General features: G+C 37.2%; 1 protein-coding gene across 1 annotated transcript; it reads left to right on the top strand.

Moving 5' to 3' along the window:
• The first annotated feature begins 2,317 nt into the window (after window positions 1-2,317).
• Window positions 2,318-8,684, top strand: LOC148737820 (uncharacterized). The gene is made up of 6 exons (XM_088747225.1): window positions 2,318-2,570; window positions 3,791-3,838; window positions 4,148-4,201; window positions 4,999-5,061; window positions 5,465-5,525; window positions 6,596-8,684. The coding sequence occupies exons 1-5, from the start codon at window positions 2,369-2,371 to the stop codon at window positions 5,503-5,505; spliced, it is 408 nt and encodes a 135-aa protein (XP_088603351.1). The 5' UTR covers window positions 2,318-2,368; the 3' UTR covers window positions 5,506-5,525; window positions 6,596-8,684.
• Window positions 8,685-21,248: the final 12,564 nt, after the last annotated feature.

The raw sequence follows: 21,248 nt of genomic DNA, 5'->3' as shown, positions 1-21,248 counted from the left end.
CGGGTCACTGCGGGCTCGCCACGGATCACTGCGGGCTCGCCACGGATCACTGCGGGCTCGCCACGGATCACTGCGGGCTCGCCAGAATAAACTAAGAAAATGTATGCATTTCATTCGACGCGACGCTAGTGCGACGTTAAAACTGAAGACGCCTTATCGATATTTTATCCGTCTTGCCAAGACGGATAAAACGTCTAAAACGAATTTAATTTACCAGACAAATTGAATTCGCTTTAGACATCGTGCTATCGTGGAATTTAATTGCCTGTGGGATCTTGAATTGAATTCGTCTGAAGGAAAGTCGGCTGTAGCGCGACGTATAAACTAGGCTTTACAATCTTATTTCATGAATCAATGAATAATTGAATGTACACGAATATTAACTTATGTAAAAACTCCATTTGAGGGGAATTTCTTTCAAAAGAAAACACCAAGCATCAGCATCATGACATGGTTTAATCTACTTGTTCTTTGAAACAGATTATGACGATGATTTTGACATCCGGGTTTTTGGTTTGTCTGTTTAATGGGGAAATAAATCACTCTACAAAACAATAAACTAACGCTCAAGAACAAATGTGGCCAAAATTGAAAAATTTTCGAAATATTGTGGCAGCAGCCATAAAATTGACTCGGCCCATATTCTCAAGCTATGTGGGCTTTACAATGAAACCAACCGCTACATGTTTCGTTTGGCTGAATATTGATTTCTTTTCGAGAAAATCTATAGTAACTGAAATCAAAATGCCGCGTCAGAAGCTAAAAACTACAGACCAATCTCGGAGCGCAGCGCCACGAATTGAAAACACTTGAACCAATAAAAAGTACTAAATCTTGAAAAACGACATAAGTTTTGACAGCAATTTGAGCATTTTTTGATTGTTTTGTATACATAATCTCATTGTATTTATCCAAGCTTCATCTAACTAGGTCAAAAGTAACCCGTTACTTTAACTATGAACTAAAAAAAAGTATTGGACTAAAATATCTGGCTCTTGGAGGGCGAAGTGTAGATCTTTTTAATCTCCTAGGAAGTTTTTGGAGAAATGACTTAGTGCGATTTAATGAAATTTGAAAACCGAGGCGTTAAGATTTCTTTTTTTACTTCCTTTTCTATAACGCTCCTCCATATATCAAGAAAACTTAATATTAAGAACTTGCAGAAACCTAAAAAAAAATATTTACATTGTAGATATTTTTTTTTTCTTTGGTCCTCCTTTAATCACGGGCATGGTGGTACTTATCCTCTGTCTATTCATCCGTTTGTCCACTTAGGTTCTGTCCAGTTAATTGCTCAGCTCCAACAGATGCAACTCGATGCAAGCAAAGTCATTGACAAGACAGACCTAAAACTTGAGTTGAAGAAAATTGCTTCAGACAAAGGCTTCAGAATTGTCGACAATGAAGGATCAGGAAACTGCATGTTCTTTGCTTTGTCAGATCAACTGGAAATTACTATGGGAATCAAAATCAAACACGACGAATTAAGACAAATATTGGTCCAGTACCTCAAAAAAAACCCTAAACTAGTAAGTTGATGTCTTACACTCTATGTAACTACTATTACTTTAGGAGCACCGTGAACGTTAGATCTCCATGTGGGCCAACTGGCCAACACATCACAACTCCTCCTGTAGGGGTTAATAAATATCATAAATACTCTGACATCAGCTTTTAGTATAAACCACACCGCGTGCTCATTGGCTATGGTAAGTGATTAATAAGTACCATTCACCGCCTTCTGCTATATACGTAAATAATTTTCTACCTCAGCGTCTGTGAAAGTGATGGATAATTACCTTGCCTCCTCGCCTCGATAAATACCCAGCTCTAGTCACCTTTATTCTGGGGAATTATTGTTTAATATGTCGGATGACCCGTAGAACACGCTTTGTAGTTCTCGAGTTTTAATAGAAACCATGTCCGGGTCACGGATGAATGCAGAATGCAGACCTCCGTGTCAAAAGGGCTTTGTCCTGTGGAGAAGGCAGCCAATCCGAGGTTTCTCAAAAGTACTTTACGTTTGAATCTCCCACCAGATGGGACAGTCCCGACTGGGGAGCCTTGACTCTGGATAAAGTGGACACTAGACATTTGATGTTTCAAAAGGGCAAATAGACTGCTACATCCAGTTTAGAACATTGAGTTCATAACTTTGATCGGTTATTGTCCGTTCTTACTACTGTTTAGTATCCTTTTGATATTTTCTAAACCGATGATTCCTTCCAACGTCCTCAACTTCGTCCAGTGTACCATTCCCATTACACTTTAAGTTTCGTTCTCTATTTTACTCTTCTCTCAGCCGGATGGAACAGATCTGCTTTACTTCGTCCATGGACATCCATCATGGGCTGATTACTTAACGTACATGGAGCAAGATGGCGCTTGGGGTGACCATGTTATTCTATTTGCCGCAGCAAACTGCTACAAAACTAGCATTCATGTGGTCAGCAGTCTGTCCGCTGCCCACGATGTTATCTTACGGCCACAATGTCCTGTTGAAAAAAGCAGGACACTTGCTTTGGGACACATCCATGAAGTACATTTTGTCAGCCTTCATTGTACACAAGGTACAGTTCTTTACCTTCCACCTAATAAATGAAGTGTGGGTTTATGGTTATATTTTGTGCAATTATCTCTATCACTCTACTGTTCTCTTGTATACGCCGCCGTCAGATGATCAATGCCAATATGACGTCACATAGCAACATTGGAAGCGCTTCCCTGAGTTTGCTTAGTCGAGATTGAGGACAGTAAAAGGAGCTGGCAAAAACAAAATGCCATTACAGGCTCCTAGTTGATTATTATTGTTTACTTTTCCGTGAGCGTACAAGCTTAGTTATTCATATTTTAAATTGAACAGTGTACTCTCTTGTGAAAATGTGTACTTCAAATATTACCGAGCAATTCCGGGACGAGTGCGGCGCGGCTGACCGTCATATTTACTCCCGCGAGTGTCAAAACAATCCAAAACGTACGCCTATTTCTCTTTTGGCTTTCACCAAATCGGCCTTGTAAAAATAGGTTTTATTATCCAACTACACTCCGTAGAGTGTAAATAACGCCGTCCACGAGTACAAGTATCACGCGATATTTGTACTCTAGAGAACCGGCTAGACAGGTTTTCTTGCATCGCGCAAGCAAAGATTTGGATTGAGGTTTGGAAAAAAGAAATGGCGGACAATTTGAGTCATATTTCTGACGACGAAGAGTCAGAATGGCTGGCAAATATAAATCCAAGTTTATTAGATTAATCGAATAAAGAAAAAAAGCTAGACGCCTAGGAAATTTCTTCATTTACTGAAGAAAGTAGAAACAGCAACACGACAACACGCCAATTACGTTCAGCTTCGTATACTTCTGTCACGCACTCCCCGTAAATGAATATCCGCGAAACTCGCCTGCACTGAAATAAGAATTTGGTCTGTTGGATAATAAGTAACTTATTAGACGTTTTGTTGTGCAGTATCGTTGAGTATTTTTATTCGTTATCTCTCTTTTGACTCGCACTACGGGTTCGTCAAAATACAGTACAACTCGTAAAAATACTCAGCGATACAACAGTAACACAACAAAATGTCTAATAAGATATATTTATTTCTTATTCATGGAGGTTTATACATACCGTTACTTGGGGTGAATCTAAAGGGGTCAACTTTTCTCCTTAATCCTTTAAATTTTGAAGTTGTCGTTGTTTTGAATAATGATGATCTTCCCAAAATGAAAAAAAAAAAAAAAAAATAGTAACATCATTCTATGAGTACCTTTTGTTTATGACGTATTTCTGTAGGTCAAGAAGAAGAAAAAAATCCTGATACCGAAGAGCCAACTGAGGAAGGTAAAAGCGATGAGTTCTTTCGTAACGGTGCATTATATAGCACGTTTCTTTAATACCGCATACAGTGCAAGTTCTTGTTTTTTGTTTGTTTTCGTTTTTCTTTGTATGAAGTTAAAAGCCAACGAGGCCATGTACCTGGCTTACTTGCGGGCCATTTTCCGGGCTCTTTTATATGACGCACCTTATTAATTTGACTATAATTGTGTTGACCTACTCAGTGGCCATGAGGGTTACTTAATTGCATTCTATTCGTCGCTTTGAGCGACTTTACTTAGTTCTAATCAATAACCGTTTGTTATCACACAACAGGTAAATCTGAGGAGCAAGCGGAGAGCGAAGGGATTCCAGAGCCAAGTTGCAAAGGTAAAGGTGGAGTTTTGACTGGTCGATCAAGATAACAAGGCTCTAGATGAGTTAATAAAAAAAATATATTCGACTTAATAGAAACTTTAAAAAAATATCTTTTGAATTCCTTTAAAACGAACAAGATTAAATGAATGAGGACTACTGCATCTTTGAGTACACACATCTTACATCTAACTTGGCCTCGGTCAGTTTAGACTCTCTGCTTCGATTGGGTTGAGGGGCATAGACGGGTAGGCCTTGTATATGCACTAATTCACTACTTGAGGGAACAGAGACAATGGAGATCGGTTAAACTGGTGGTCCCTCACCAAGGCTTCTAGAGGTCGCAATTTCTAACTCTGAGCGTTTGAACTCTCTCGATTACTTAGTGATTCTCCCAACATCTCGATCACCTCGTCGATTACAAGTATTCAAATAGACATCATTTTGTAGGTTCAGTTTTTTCTACATACAGTGCAAGTTTTCTTCATTATCATTTCTATATTTTGTTTGGACTTAAGAGCTATTTGGAGCAATTAATTGCCTTGATGGAAGGGCCATGGGTTAGGTTTACTGTGAAGACCACTTTATACATTTGACGACATTGGTTCCATTACTCAGTGACAAAGGTAAAGAAGAGGGTGGTATTTGATCGGTCACTCATGAGGTTAGGGCAAGAGGTTGAATTATTGAAGCATATCTTTCATCTTTACATTCACTGGAAAAAGTAATGATTTTTTAACATGCTTAAATAGAAAGAAGATTGAACAACTCAATACTAATATAGTGTTTGTCAAATACATCATCTCCTTCAGATGTTCAAAGAGTTGAAGAGGAAGAGAAGGAGCTTGAGCCTGACTTAGAGATCGGAAAGGAAGGTAAAATACCCTCTAAATCCGCCAACATAGAGTCAAAGTGTTCATAAAGTGACACATAATCACTCCAACTTATCGCTTAAAGAGAGTCGGAACGTGGTGATCCACATCCGAAGTGACTGATTCCAGAGAAAAATGAAAACACTAGGTATTATTATACTTCGTCTTAATGAGGAGCCAAAATCTGTCTTGAAATACTGAAATTTGATGTATGTCACATTTGAATTTGTTGAGTGACTCCCTTTTTATAACATCTATAACTTGACAGGTACTTGCTCAAATGTACACTAAATAGAGAAAATATGAATAATGATTTTGATAAACACTTCAACACAGACGAGCGAGCATTGTGTTAGAAATAATATATTCATATTACGATATTTTGTATTTCCGTGTCTTTTCGTAGTTCATCCAGGGGAGGAAGAGGTGTTTGATACCAGGCTTTAGTTCTCTGTTTTTGAGCCAAGGTAAATCTTTATTATGTTTGCTTTAATACTGAATACCACTAACTGAAGGGGTGTGGAAAACAAAGCCCAGAAAAGAACTCGCGTTTTGATCGATATCTTATCAAAGTTACACTGTACGACATTAGTCTTATACATATCATTTAAAATGAAGGGTAAAAATATCTTATTTTTGTCTTGATGTATCACCGTGTACATGCATGGACGGTTGCCTCCTGATTACTTAAACCTCTTAATACATGTATGAGTCCCACTGACTTTCTTTCCCAGTTAAACAAAGTAAACTTCCATGTGTTATTCAAAGCTTATGGTCCATCTAACAAGGCTCAAAATCGATATTCTGACTGCAATTGATATAACTGAAGCGGGCTCTGGCGAAGAACATAGCACTGTAACTACTAATGATTGTAATGTCCTGGTTACGGTTTTACATACGCGTCGATCTGCGTTCTGATTTTGGCGATGTATGACTTCAAAAAAGTGAAATCAAAACGAGTCCTGTGTGGCTAGCGGGCTCTATGAGTGCCCTGTGCTGCATATCCTTTGTTAACTCGCATCTACCTGCCCTCCTCGAATTATTACCCTGCTTATTGACTAGTAAAACAATTTAAATTTGATAATTTAAGTTAGCCAACGTAACGAGTTTTTATATAACAGTATGGCTGACAGATCAATTGGCCAGCTGACGAGTAAGCATTCAGATTACATTGAGCTAATGACTGCTGGGCTGACCATGGCTGACAGATGATCTAACTATTTAACTGCTTGATTGTCAGGCAGGCTGTCTGCCTAACTGCTGCTGTGTCTATCAGCTCGACTTTCTGCTTGACTTTTTGCCGGAATGTCAGCCTGACTGTACGCTTAAATGGTTGGCATGGCAATCACTTATCCCATTTTGTAGCTGCTTGGCTGGAACAGACAGCCCAAAGCTACAAAATTATTTGATAAAAAAATTATTTGACAAAATTTTTTTTTTACAAAACTATTTGACTATTTGATAGGCAGGTCAAGTAATCAACTAATTAGACACGTTTTGAAATCATTTATCTGTGTACTTTTCCTCTTTTCATCAGCAAAGAGACCGTCAGGGCTGGAGAAAAGAAACAAATAGTTCAAGAAATAGAAAAAAGTAATTCTAGTAACGATCAAGTACAGTGTCTGTGAAAATATCTTAGTCAACACAATCTGACAGTTTTTTTTTAATTTCCCTAATTGATTCCTTAGCTATATAACTCGTAGCATGGTATAGTTAGTATCAAAGATATTGGGTGCTATCTCTGAATAGGCGTGTAGTGACAGTTCTGTTTGTGTTTCAAAGTTCATTTGGTCTGATTCCATTTTCTTTTTGTGCTCAATTGCGATATATGTCTACCTAGCTGATATTGTAGGTCTATTATTTCCAGCATATACTAAGATATCATAGATTTGAGAAAGAAGTTTAAGCTGCCTGACGGCTTCACCTGGAAAGCGGCTAAACACCGAAAATTACGCCCGCATGCTGATTCTTTTTTTAATGAAGTTATTTCCCTATCATTAATAGTACACAAGATTAACTTAAAGTGAGTAGGAAAATGCCTCAGTGGTCTTAAATATGAATATTAGCTGATTTTAATTATAACTGTTTAGCCTTCTTCGGGGCTTTTCTCTAGTCTAGGGGGGATTCAATATTTCAATTTCCTGAATAACTTTTTTCTAGAGTAGGTTCTACCTCAGATTTTTTTTTTTTTTTAAACCGTACTTTGATAAAATGACATATATCATATTAACAAAAGCAAATGTTTAGCACTTAGATTGCGTATCGACGGTTAAGTGTCATAGGTATCTCTAGTTTAAGAAAAAAATCAGCTAATTTTAGAGAAAAAAATTAGTATGATCCTGAGGCAAATATGTCAAGAGATTTATTAGTATAACAAAGCTCTGTGGCTCATTGTTAACTCAAAACAAATTTAGGAGCATTTTTGCACCTAATGTGCGTTTTTAGACTAAAAAAGAGTTTTTAGAATGTGGCTCTACAACTTAGACAGCCGTACCGTTCACATGGCAGATACTTAGTAGTAATCAGAGTGAAATGTTGCATTTTTTGTTTCCTTTTATGTTCTTGTGTCGTTTTCATTTGTTTGTTTTGTTTTGTTGTGTTTTGCCTTGTTTTGCTTTGCTTTGCTTTGTTTTGTTCTGTTTCGTTTGGTTTGTTTTGTTCTGTTTTTTTGTTTTGTTTTGTTTTGTTTGCTTTATCAGTATCTCTAAATGAAAGTAAATAAGAATAAAAATGGCACAAAAAAAGGAGAACAATTTACGGAATAGCACATTACCAACTAGTGTTCAGGCAGTAAGTGATATAAGTAGCTTATTTCTATAATCTTTTTTACTCGTTTTCAAGCATTATGGTAATTTAAAAGTAAAGTGAAGTCTACTTTCGCAATGTTAGGACGTTTTCCACGACTGATCGAGAGGATCCATTATATAACTTGGACAAACGTTTGGGTACTTAAGTCAGTTATGAGTTAATTGGTAGGACAACAACATAAATAGTTTTCTGCAAAACTCACTAGCGAGTATCTTGCACTCAAGCTGCGAATGTTATCATTGAGTCTCATGGGTATCTCTTGTCGATAAATAGACAAATGAATCGAACAAGTGATCGCATGAAAAAAAAAAGAATTACACAGGTTGACATCGCTTATGAGAGATTTCGTAGTTTATCAATAACCTAGCTCATTTCTTAGATTTTTTAACTTGTTTGCGAGCATGATAGGCATTAGGACTTTAAGTGACGTCCAAGCATATTACTCTTACATTATTCATATTTCTCTTGAAAATAAAATGAAAAAAATTAATAAATTAATAAAAAAAGGTCTAAGAATATCACTAAGTTAGATATTTGGTAGTGATTTGTGTTTAGTTTTGTAGTTCATTTGTAGATTTTTTAACTCATTTTGAGAAATCTAGCTCATTGTAGCACGTGATATTCAAACTGCTTGATAGCATGGTCCAAATGCGATCGTCAAACAAGGCTTTTACAGTAAGAAAAACCTGAACATGAAAGTGGCTTTTAGAGGGATATGGCAACGAGTTTAGAACATTGTACCAAGCTATAAAATTGTCAATAAAGGAGTCATCTTTACTATAAACCATAGCCTTCAATAAAACACCTTTTAGACCTTACGCTTGAGTCTTTTGTCAGGAAAGTATTGAGTCTTGCTTAAGCTTTATCTGCAGTGTTATTGACTCTGTCTGGGAAGGGGTACAGGGACGGCCCTGAATCTCAAGTAGAGCTGGACTTGTGATTTTTTGTAAAAGTTGAAGGCCGTTTAAAAAATTCTGTTCTTTTATGGCGTTTTTCAGGGGAGCGGAGCGAGCGCAACAGAGTGTTTCGCCCCTCTCGCCAAACCTAGACAATGGAATTGTTACAGATGGGCTGTCGGATAAGATGAATTGAGAAATCTGGTAAAATGATGCAGATTTTGTTTCGTTTTATGTTACGCTACTTCGCTACGTTTGTTTTTCAGTGCTCTGAATACATTCTATGTAACTTTCCTCTTCAAAACAACAACATGAAATAACAAAAATGTGAATGCTTCGAGAAAGGGAACCCCAAAGCCCGGTTTCCATATAATCGTCCCTGTCGCAACAGTCGTCTCTGCCGCTTACCGGGCCGGCAAAAGCGACAGACGCGACTGAAGCGATCCTTGCGATAAGTGGTTTCCATTAAGTCGTATGTATCGGATCAAATAGTGGAAAGACTGGGACTAGTCACTTTTTACCGCCAAAACCAAAATAAAAATGGCGGCAGTCGATCGAAGAAGAAGATTTTTGGCGTGTTTTTTGCTTCTCCGAAATGTTTTGCAAAGAAGAAGCGAGAGAGAACATCGAAGAAAGCATTGGTTTTAGGTTCGGACCATATTCCAGGAGAGCACGTCTTGGAATTTTTCATACACTCCTTCAAGAGATGAAAGACAAAGATCGCGAGTATTACTACAAGTAAGCTTGACCTTTTAACCACTTTCAATTACGTGCTGTAATTAATCCGGGGCATCATGGGATATGTCGCGTCGCTTCTGTCGCAAGGGTCGTGTTCACCGGTTTCCATTAAAAATATGCGATCGCTTCTGAGTCATTTCCAGTCGTCTCAGTCGCAAGGATAGAACTCGAGTCTATCTCGGACGACCGATCGTTTCTGTCGCAAGGATCGTCCCGGCTGATCGCAAGAGCGTTTCCATGTGATCGTCCCTGTCGCTTCCAAGTATTTCAAGTGACAGAGACGACTGTTGCGACAAGGACGATTATATGGAAACAGGGCTTAACGGCGAGTTATCTACGTTTCTGTTTGAAATTCAACACTGCTCATATAACTTTCCCTAGAGACGTAGTCTGACGCCGCTGAGGACGGTTTTAGCATTAACCTATTCGCCAAATTTCTTATAAGGAATATAAACTAATTTTCATCAACATTGGCACTCTGAGGGCTTAAAGTTCCGTAGTTCTCTTAGGAATCCGCGATTTAAAAGGCAACGAGAAAGAAGCAGAAAAAAAACAACAACAGATGGAACTTCAATGAGCAGAGCAAGCGCTCTGCTCTTGCGTTTTGTACATCCCTTGACCGTCCTACTCAAAACCACAACGCGAGATGGTCTTCTCTAGAAGGGAGAATCTTGGAAAACCATCAATCAAATTCAACACATGCATTGACTAAAGCAGGAGTAAGTACATTGGTTTCATCGAAAGACTCTTAGAAAGAATGAAAGTTTAATTTTGATTTAGATATGCCCGACCTTCTGTATCCCGTCGTATGTTACGCCTTTACCTTTACCTCCGCAATTAAAAGGAATTCTGACTACAGTCAGTATAAATATATAACGTAAAAGAATAAAAGTCAATAACAAGAAACTCAACTCGGCTCCGATCACTTTTATTATTGACTGCGTATGCTGTTAGATGTATACCTTGAGCAAAATCAAAATTTTCAATCGCAATCAACGTTTGGTTAATGTTGTTACTTGCCGCAATGTGCTATTATAGTAGACAGTAGATCTTCCCCAAGGTAATAACAGACTGGCAAAATGTTATATAAACAATTGCTTTCCGCTTTATCTCATGGTAAAAATATTACAAACAGTTTCCACTAGAGGAGACATTTTCATCCATCTCTGACAGCAAACAAGGTATGCAAAATTTAAATGAAGCACCCGCTCAGATATTTTGAAAAAAGCTACTTCAAATACAGTCCAGTAAAATCGCTACAATTTTTACTGGTGATATTTGTTCTTGCTCTGTTCAAAAGTTGAATCTTCTCACCAATATCATATTGCCAGCGCCATTTTTAGGAGCTTTGGAGTTTCCCGCATTCAAAATACGAGCATAAATATATCTTAGCTGCATAAGTCGAACAAATAAAGCTTGTTTTAAATGGTTTTGTTTTTCCTATTTTGTTCCTTATTGCACGCGCATTTTTGACGAGATCGAAAAAAATTTCTCTAGTTCTAAGCATTATTGTATAATATTGGTCTTTTATTTTAAGTCGAAATTTATTTAACAGGAAAGAAAGAGGCAGTGGTGAGGACGATGCATTTTTGTATTGTAATTACACTGTCACTTTTGCGAAATTTTCGCTCAAGAATGCAAAAGGGATGAGCATGCCATTCTGGGTATGATGCTTCGAAGACACTTTTAAAACGATGAAATCTTCGAATGCAGCTGAATGTAATCGGGCATATAATGATGATTTTCGATGTCACAGATTCAACTACGTCATTTAAGAGGATCTATGTGAACTAAACAATCGGATTAAGGAGGCCCGACCAAAGAACTTTAATTTGTGCCAAACTCTGAAAGCTATTATGTCAAGAGTAATACGAAAAGAGGTGAGTTTTAATCATGGAAAAGCGCCAGCATTAAAGTGAAACATATCTGAACGATAATGGCTCTTAGACTGTTGAAAGTAAGACCAAGAATGAATGATAGGAATTTGCTCTAAATTTATACTTGCAAGGCCAAAGTACTTTCCACATTGGAGCCAGAAAGCATTCTCCGACCCGACGTCGAAGGTCGGAAGGCAACGTTGTAGTTTCCATGCTCCCTTTTTGCGATTTCTATTCTTTTCCATCTGCACACTAAAACAGGTGAAGCAGATTAGTTTTAACAGACGAACGGACAGTTTCCCCGATGACGCCATAACTTTAAAACTTACATTTACTTGAGTAGGTACATAGGTTTAGTTTTACTGTCAGAGGGAAAATGCACAACTAGAATTGTTCTTTGATGAAAATAGTTTCCGTCGCCAGTCCCTATTGGTTCCATTTCTGAACTCCGAGTGGAAACATGTGAAGAGATACTGGCGAGTGAAATGAGGAAAACGACCATTGGCGAATACTGGCCTTATTCTGATAGAAGGGAAAATACAATTCTGGTTTCTTGCGATATTGAAAAAGGTAAGAGAACTTAGGGCTTCGTTGCTGTTTTGGTAGATATAAATGTGATGAGATTGATTTAAACATTTATAAGTCTGGTGATGTACATCTAAAGCAAATGATGATAACATTTTTTGTTGCCTTTCAATGAAATCATTAACACAGCCTCTAGGTATGGCGGTAAATTTAATTTAGGTCTCTCCTTGGCCGACTATACTGTGAATGGGTGAAGACTGAAATGGAAAGTCCAAGAAAGAAAGCCTGGCTGTAAGAACAGAAGAATTTCGAAAAAGAAAGGCGAAATAATTCGTCGAAACAGACAACACTGGGTGAAATGCCAAATTTAATCGACATCTCAGCAATATTAAACGAGCATAAAATCCAAATGAAAGTTTAAGTCGGGTTTAAGGAACTTAAACTTGACTTAAAAGATACGTTTATTTAACCAGGTTTAAGTTCCAATTAAATGTGCATTAAGGCCAATGAAAGATTTTGGTCTAGTTTAAGTGACGCTCACATGGGAGCCTGGTCACTTGGCAAGCAAAAGTATCCTAAAGGGTATTGGGTATAATCCAAATAAATGCCACCCCAAGTCCCAGGCCCCCAAAAGAAATAAAAAGTACACAACGGGGAGAAGAAGCATAAAAATTCTATTTGCAAGCAAATATTTCCTTTATTCCTTAAAACCAAATGCGAGATTTTAGTTCCTAAAGGTTTGTGAACAAATAGCGCCAAACCAAGAGATTATCTCCTGAAACAGCGAACCAATGGGAAGACGGGACCTCCTGGCATCAATGACAATCGGATCGTAATTTTCCCAGGAAAAGTACTGCATAGCAGTCAGGTGTTTTTTTTTTTATCTCGTTCTGTTGAACATTGAGTAATGGGAAAAATTGGCGAGGGAAAAACCCGCGGCAAAAAAAAAGTGAGGTTGGAGAAACTGCTGAAAGCAAATCAGCAAATCGAAAGACAGCTTAACTTATACCGTTATCGCTGAGATGAGTTCCCTTGGGTAGGTTTATTCTTGATTTCATACGATTGGAGGCGATTGCCTATGTTTGGTATCAAGACCGGTACTTGCTTATTAAAGGAACTTCGTTTTTAACCTTATGTAGGACAAATGTAGATTTGATGGCGCTTTCTTGTTTTCTTTGCAGTCTGGATGCCAGCGTGGAGAGGAGTGCCGTGACTGTTTTTTTCCCCTTAACAAAATGGTGCCATTTCTCTCTTCTTTGGACCATTTTTTTTCTTTGCTCGGGGTCTCCTCTTTAATTTTGATTTATGTTTCTTGAGAAAAGACTTTCCACTAGTAGAGGACTTCCACGTGTGGCTTTTGATAAGTGCGCGATGTTAACAAAATATGGAAATAACATGAAGTTGCCGCCAATATTCCCGCCGGGGGTTCACCTCTTTAACAGATTATGACGCCTTCCTTATTTATCAACTTTTATTTGAAAATACGTTTTCCTAAATAAGTCGGATGCCTTTTGAGATTTTTAAATTTTTCTTTTTGTAAACGTTAGGTAAAATGTGTAACTTCAATCTAGTCCAATAAAAGAACATTTTTTTTCGGCTTTTCAAGGTAGGAAGTAACCCTAAAGAAACTTGCAGCCGAAGATAGCCTTGATATTCGAAAAGCCAAAGGCATTTTAATTGTTTCTGCCCTAAGTTGATAACCTTATGAGAATAATTTTTTTTCTATTTAAAAGAGTCCAAAAAACTGCGAATACAAGTGGAACGTTGGGAAAACGACTCTGACCTCGGCGTGCTTCCGATTGGGAAATTTGGATTTCAATTTGGAATTCTAGATTTGGGATCTTTGACTAAAACATGAAAAGGACGAACGGATTTCGATGCTGAAAGTCCGTCCGTAACGATTGATTTGTATTCAAAATCCAGAGCTAATGAACGAAAGCTAATACCTTTGCCGTTTTACAGCTCCAGGTGAATCTTACTGAGACCTCTCCTACAACAGTTGTAGTTTTGCAAATCCCTCTTTAGATTTCCCAGAAGTAGTGAAACATAGAAATCCATGCGATCCGGAGTTGGATTTCAAATCCACCTTGAGGAAGGTTTTCTCAACGTCGTATTCCGTTTTTGGATTTCATGTTATACCGTAAAATGCGAAATCTGGATTTGAAAGTCAAAATGCAGATTTTGCAATCAAAAGCGAAGATTTCTTTGAATGCACTTCCTTATTCCTGATTGGCCGTGATTACCTCTCGACCCAGTTTCCTTAGAACCACATTCAAAATGATGGGCGAAATTTTATTCTGGTCGTGAAGGAACTGATGTCGCGCTGTTTAGTCTGGACTGTTCGTTTGGACAGCTGTGTTACATTTGGTAACCTGTGCTAGAGAAAAAGTATTCTCCTCTTTATTTTGTACATCGAATGTGTGAAATAGCTACCACCCACGTTGATGAAAATTCTCGTTTGTACTTCGACAGGTGAGAGTTCTTGAAAAGATTTTCAACCGATTCAATGTCTATGAAATGTATCTTATTAGGAAAATTACGTACTCTCTAACATATGTTCAAAGAACTGATCACCAAGCAATGGGTTGGTGGACAAAACAATGACCTCAAGTCCACGGACAGAACCTCATTGGACTACTCAAACATGGACCAACCATTTGATTATTAATTTTGGTTTTCTCTTTCGTTAGTCACAACGTACAAACACCACGAAATTTTTGAGATTATTTGAAACATTTAAAATCCTTCCTTTGAAATATAGTGCCAAGTCATTTTACCTCCCTCAAAATCAGTCATAAAATGAGGCAGGAAATTGATAAAATGAATTGTTTCCTTCCTCAGTATAGTAGATTGACGAACGCGAAACAAAATGTATCAAGCAATTCATTAATTGAAAATGTTTAAATCGTACAGCATTTTCTTTAACTTTCGTGTTCTCTTCCTCTTCATGTTTGGAAAATGCATTTACATCTTCGTCGCTCACCACATTATATTACAAATCTTGCGGCCATTATTCCAAACAAGAAACAAAGCAAGTTCATTCAGCAAAGTTTGAGAAAGCGGGAATGGTGACATGGTTGCTCAATATCGCCACTCGTGTTACACAGTTGTGTAGGATGGTCATATTGATTCTACAGAATTCAGTGTTTTAGTTGCTGGTACAGCACTCCCCTCTGTGATTATAATAAATAACAGTGTACATGCATGTAGTGGCCTCAATTCCAGTCATTTGAGTGACTTTTTTTGTACAGCAGGAGATAATTACATGCTGATATTTTTCATTGCAGATTGAAGTGATAGTGCATGCTGCTGACAGAGATGACCAGCAGGGAAAGTTTTGGTGCAAATGACAACATACTGGATTTGTTTAAAGGAGTGGCTTCATGCAGGTAAGAATAAAAATTCTTTAGTGGGAGGAGGAGGGGATAATGTAAACTGCCATAGACACAGGTTTAACCCTGGACCCCAGTTATTTGCCCATCTACTTGTGAACAAGAAAATACATAAATCTGATTATGACAAGCCCACTGACGCCCTGGATATTACGGCCCTTCTTCAGCGTTTCTTGTTTAGATAATGATAAAACTGGAAGCACCACTGCTGTGAATAAGACAAAATTTTTAATAATTAAGAGAAAAGATGAACTTCAAGGAGAAAGTCTTAACTTCTTTTTTGTTATGTTCCAATTTTGTTCAGATTGTCAGCTTTAAATTTAATTCTGATACAAATGTATTGAAATGAATTCAATTTACCAAAGCAAAAGTGTTTTTTTTTTCATTTTTCTCAAAATCTACTTCCCTTCTCTTCTTCCTCGTGTAACTATCTAAGTGGAAATTACACATTATGCATTATAATCCATTAAGTAGCTTCACTCAAATTCTGTTGGTCTAAATGCATCACATGACTGAGAGTGCCCCAACTAACACTGGGGAGTACTGGTGATCTTTCTCATGTTCATAAATTTTCAAACTTAACATTTGATTTGAGAAAAGACTTGAAGATAATAGGGCATACTGACAATATTACAAGCCCACACTTTTTTCTTGAACTTCACTCTTGAAAAACATTAATTTTTTGTTCCTCTATTCAGGTGAATTCTATAGACAAACACCTGTGCACATTTTTGTACCAAATTTCTAGAAAAGCTAGTTAAAATTGGCAGTGCCTATATCCTACAACACATCAAGTTCCTACCTTAAGGAAAAGACCTGAATTGTTTATCTGCATGTCCATTATCCCCAAATGTCTTCTGGACATGGATGTGTCTTGCGGATGTGATATCGAGTTGATGGTGCTGAATATTTGATACATTTAATTCCTTTCTAAGTTTGCCACAATTATCTTTGTACCTGCTGTAAAATATATATGTATTTTAAATTTTTTAATTTACATTACTCACAATCCCGTATTACAGTTAATACTTAACTTATAATATATTATACTAGAGGGATAGTCATAGCAAAACACATCACAGACACAGTGCAAATACTTCAATTCATAATGGTTCCTATCTTTTCCTAAATTCTTGATGCTTATATCTTAAGGCAATAAGTCTTTCACTCTCTTTCTTGGCTTCTACTTTCGGTACAAAAATGAAACTTTCGGATTAATTGACTTGTTTCTCCTGAAATCCCATATACACAGTTTACCAAGCATTGTCAGATAATTTAGTAGTTCATTTCTATTTAAAATGCCAATTAAAACTTCTTTTAGAGATAGGTTCAGATTTTCAAAATGAGAATTAGACCACCAATTGCAAAACGTGTTCCAAAAGGCTTATGCATACTGAGCAGTCATAAAACCGATGATACAAGTCTTCTTTGTAAATTGCACGGAAGGAACACATCTCTGACTCAATGAAATATTTTGGTATTTGTAAACAAGATGCGATTGAATAATTTATACTGAGAAGACCAAGGCTTGGAAAATATCCCATTATTTTAAACACAATTCAAGAGTTTTTTATTGAAGGTTTAATCCATCTTATTAGGTGACCCTCTGACAAGGTGCGGGAAAAAAATGAAAATTGTGCACTTTTTTAGAGGCGAATCGTGCGGGAGAAAATGTTAATTGTGCGGGTAATTGAGCAGGATTGCGTAATCTTGCGTCGAACAAAATATTTCGTATCCCACTCCCTGTTAAAGTAAACATCGGGTTCTCCTCATAAATCACACCTTTTCTGGTAATATCAAAGTGAAATTCCTCCTGTAATGGCTAAATGACTTCTAGATTTTACTTTGAATTATTTTTATCTTATTGACTGAACTTTAGGACTTATTTTGAAGTAATTCTTTGTTCGTCAAAGCGATCGAAAGAGCTAAACGAAAACACTCGAGGAGATCGCCCTATAATTTGAGTTCGCCAGTAAAAGTTACTGTCGATGGAGGCCGTGTTTTCTTACTCCACTGCGATTTACGAAAGTCTTAATATCAGACAACCCATTCGTTCTGTAAATGCCAAGAATAAACATTCCTTTTTTTCACTTTGAACGAGAAAGCCACAACGCCAGCGGCCTTATTCAACAACACCTCTTATTCGTTATTTGAAAAGCATAGGCACAAACCGCCAATGAAAAATAGAGTTAGAAGTAGACTAGTGCCGAGCAAAGCGCAGGCTACGGTAAGAACGCCTTGTTGCTTGAATAACGCAATCGACGAGTTGTTTGATGAAAGCGTGGAAATTCTAGAGTATTTTTGAAGGTAGTCTGAAAACAGTCTAAAATGTTCTAGAAATCTCGATACTCGACAGAAATACCCGTTTTGATTGAAATTTTTGCGAATTTTCACAGATTGTGGGGGAATGTGCGGGTTTGGCCGAATTGTGCGGTTTCGCACCCGCGCACCCAGTCAGAAGGCCTGTTAATTAGGATCTGACCAAAATTGAAGTCCTCTAGTGATTGATAATGAAAATCCCAGTCAATAAAGCCAAAGGCCTTTTCAAAATCTATAAACAGTAGAATACCAGACATCTCAAACAACTCAGCATGATCGATAATGTCGAGAATTGAGTGAGCCACCTCTCCAATAAATCTACCCTGGATAAAACTCGACTGATTATAGTGGATTAGTCGAGGAAGGAATTTTTTGATTCTGATGATAATGACCATAGAAGCAAGGTTGGAGTTAGCATTGACTAGCAAAGTCACCCTCAAGTTTCCAAATACATTTGATCTTTACCTGTTAGATCAGCTAATGTGATAATTGCCTGTTCTTGTGAATTTCATATTTCTCGTGAGTCAAAAGAAGAATTACCGGTAAAAGCCGTGTATAATGCGCACTTTTTTCTACAAAAATAACGATCAAAATCGCGGTGCGTATTATACACGAATTCCATTGTTCGTCACGCACGTCCCAATTTGCATATGTTAAAAACACAACAAAAAAGGTAATACATTTAAAGCTTTGATATAATAACTTATTTTCAATGAAAGGCTCTAGGTGCTTATTTAGTATTTACTCTAAAATCAAGAGGAACGACAAAAATCGCTAAATATTTTCTCAAGTGTGCAAACAGGCACGTGGATCAGAATTCAAATTGAATATGCAAATTTGGCAGCATGTGAAGAGACCTCATGTTACATGGAATTTTTTCGATGAGAAGCAAGGAGAAAGCGAGCGAGAAATATTTCAGGACAAAAGCTTTATTTAAAGCAGTTCTTGATTTGCTGTTATAGGCGAAAACACGCAAATTTCTTATATGTACTAAGGGCACGCAGTGGAATTCGTCGTGGTTATATTGTTGTTTGCTTGACTTTACGGCCAGAAAAATTGAAAATTCTAAAGGTACGATGGTATGACACAAAATCATATTTTTGCTCACTCATAATATTTACCGGGCCATGAAATCGTCAAATTAGCTAGGCCTCGCTTGAAGATCTTAAGTTTGATTTCAATAATGTCATAAATAGCTAAGTAGCAAAATAAAGATATTGATATTCACGATATAGTAAATTTCTCATTCTTGTTGTCTTAATAAATAATTGTACGAATATTTAACTTGTCTTTTTTGCCGTGAAAAACTTTTTTTCTCTGATAATTTAAGTTAACAACAAGGGTGCGCATTCTACATGGGCGCGCATTATACAGGGGTAAATACGGTAAAAGCATATCTGTCATGAGCTCACCTACAGAGCTCCAAAAAGTTTTGTAAAATTTGGCAGGTTGCCGTCATTACCAGGAGTCTTTCCATTTCCAAAAGTATCTAGTGTTTTGGCACATTCTTCAATTATAGTTATTGTCCTTTACAACCTAGTTTTTCTTCCTATAACAACTCTGGAAGGTTCACTTGACCACATATCATGGAATAAATATGAATATTTTTTCTCTTTTTCAGTATGTTTGTCACCACCTGGAAAATATTTATGATGTTGATTGTAACAGGAAATTTGTTACAAGAGTAACAACGTGGTGTAAGCCAAAAAGCCACTCTTTTAGCAATGATGAACAAGCAGATTCCATGTTTCCGTGCATCTGTTCTGTAGTAGGTCACAGGTAACGTCAAAATGTGATAAGAACAAAGTCTTTCCACATTTGAACGTCTTTTGTGATCTATAACTGCAAGTTGAAATTTTTTTATTTTATATTGTTATAAAGCAAATAATGAAAATGGTGAAGTCATCTATGCGTCTCTCCTCTAATGGATCATAAGTAAGAACCAATCAGACTGCACGTGTTATTCAGCTTATCATATAAAGTGCATGTATTTTCTTTGCCTTACAATGTGTTTACTTCCAGTTTGGATCACGACGATTGTACTGCATGGCACTTATGTTGTTGACATGATTTACAGTAGTCAACTTATACCCACATTTCGTTGCAAGTGGTGAATGATGGAGGCTATCCAAACTTCCTTGAAAGAAAATGAGGTTAATAAACAAAGTATAATCCATGAATTATAAGAAAGGTGAATCAATGATTATGAAAAATGCACCAACACGCAGTTAATTTTTTTTATATTAGGATTGTGGCAGACTTGAGACTTTGTGTTTACTACCAGGAATGTCACGACCCCAACTGTAGAGGGATTGACTATCGTTCCCCTGGTATGTTCTGGCTGCCGAAAACACATCATTTTTTAGGATTTGTCGGGGAGCAGACTTAATTCGAGAATGCAGAAGAACGATTCAGGGAGAGTTCTCGCACTGATTCCAATTGAAATGCAAAGTATGGCAGGGTTTTTTCCATGAACTGGAGAACTAACCTTCAGTTTCTATCTACCTACCTACCTAGTCTCTATTTATCTAATTTATTTAATCTATCCAATCTATCTATCTATCTATCTATCTATCTATCTATATTCAGATCTTTACCAGCATTATTCTAGTTTTTACAATCCTTCAACAAGATGGTCAAGATAGTCAAGAGACGCTCACTCTTAAAATTATAAGAAAGGTATGGATTTTTGCGAAAAATTCTCCAGACTTTGCAAAAGTACGAAACAAAACTGGAGCCTTAAAAGATAAACAGGGAGAAGTCTGTTGTATATTCCTAACAGCGAGAAGTACTTAACTAAATTTCAGATTCATCCATTAATTACTCAAACATTGGGAAAGCTTTATCGGTTGCGTTATTTGAGGAAGCATTGAAGGGGTAAAAGTCTCTTTATCATAGAAACTAGTCATAGCCTACTGTCGTATGTTCAAAAAAAGGAATTTGCAAACCCTCTATCGTTTGGTTACTTTAAGAAAAGCCACAGGAAATCAATCCGTTGTGAAGTTGTGAGGTAATTGAATAATCACTCTCCTGTGTAAAAGATTTGAATACGATTCATGAAGTGTAGTTTATTAATCTCATCATGACCTTTTTTGTTACTTCATTTAAAAATCTTTGAAAAGCGTGTATTTTCATTTTTCAGTTTGACGAGTTTTCAAGTAATGATTTTGATGATCAAGAGCTTTGTAAGTTGTTATCTGAATGCGAGCAGAGGCTAAATGACTCTAGGAAAGATGAAATGGAAGAGATGCTTAATACAAACGAGAACAACTTGAACGAAGATGGTGTCCCAAGAAATAAACAAGCTGTAACGCAATTTAACAATAGTGGTTGTGTTACGCAACCTAAAGTTGGTGATTGTGACTTCGGTAATGACTTGGACGATGCATTACTGCTTGAGCTTCAGGTTCCACACCACAGTTGGGATAGCGAGGGTGCAGTTTCACATACAAGAAGCCTTAGGGATCACAACAAGCATTCGTAACAATCTTGTCAGGATAATGAGAATTATACAAACCAAATATGGAAGTCATCAGACGAGGGAAGCAAGAAAACCAAATTAAATAAAACGGTTGGAATGGACCTCTCACCAAATTATGCCGGATTTGTCAGGATGAAACAGAAGCCCGGATGAG

The sequence above is a fragment of the Stylophora pistillata genome, chromosome 2 (genome assembly GCF_964205215.1).
Source record: "Stylophora pistillata chromosome 2, jaStyPist1.2, whole genome shotgun sequence".
NCBI classification, from domain to species: domain Eukaryota; kingdom Metazoa; phylum Cnidaria; class Anthozoa; order Scleractinia; family Pocilloporidae; genus Stylophora; species Stylophora pistillata.
Note: the sequence above shows the minus strand (reverse complement) of the source record. Positions and strands in the feature narration are given on the sequence as shown.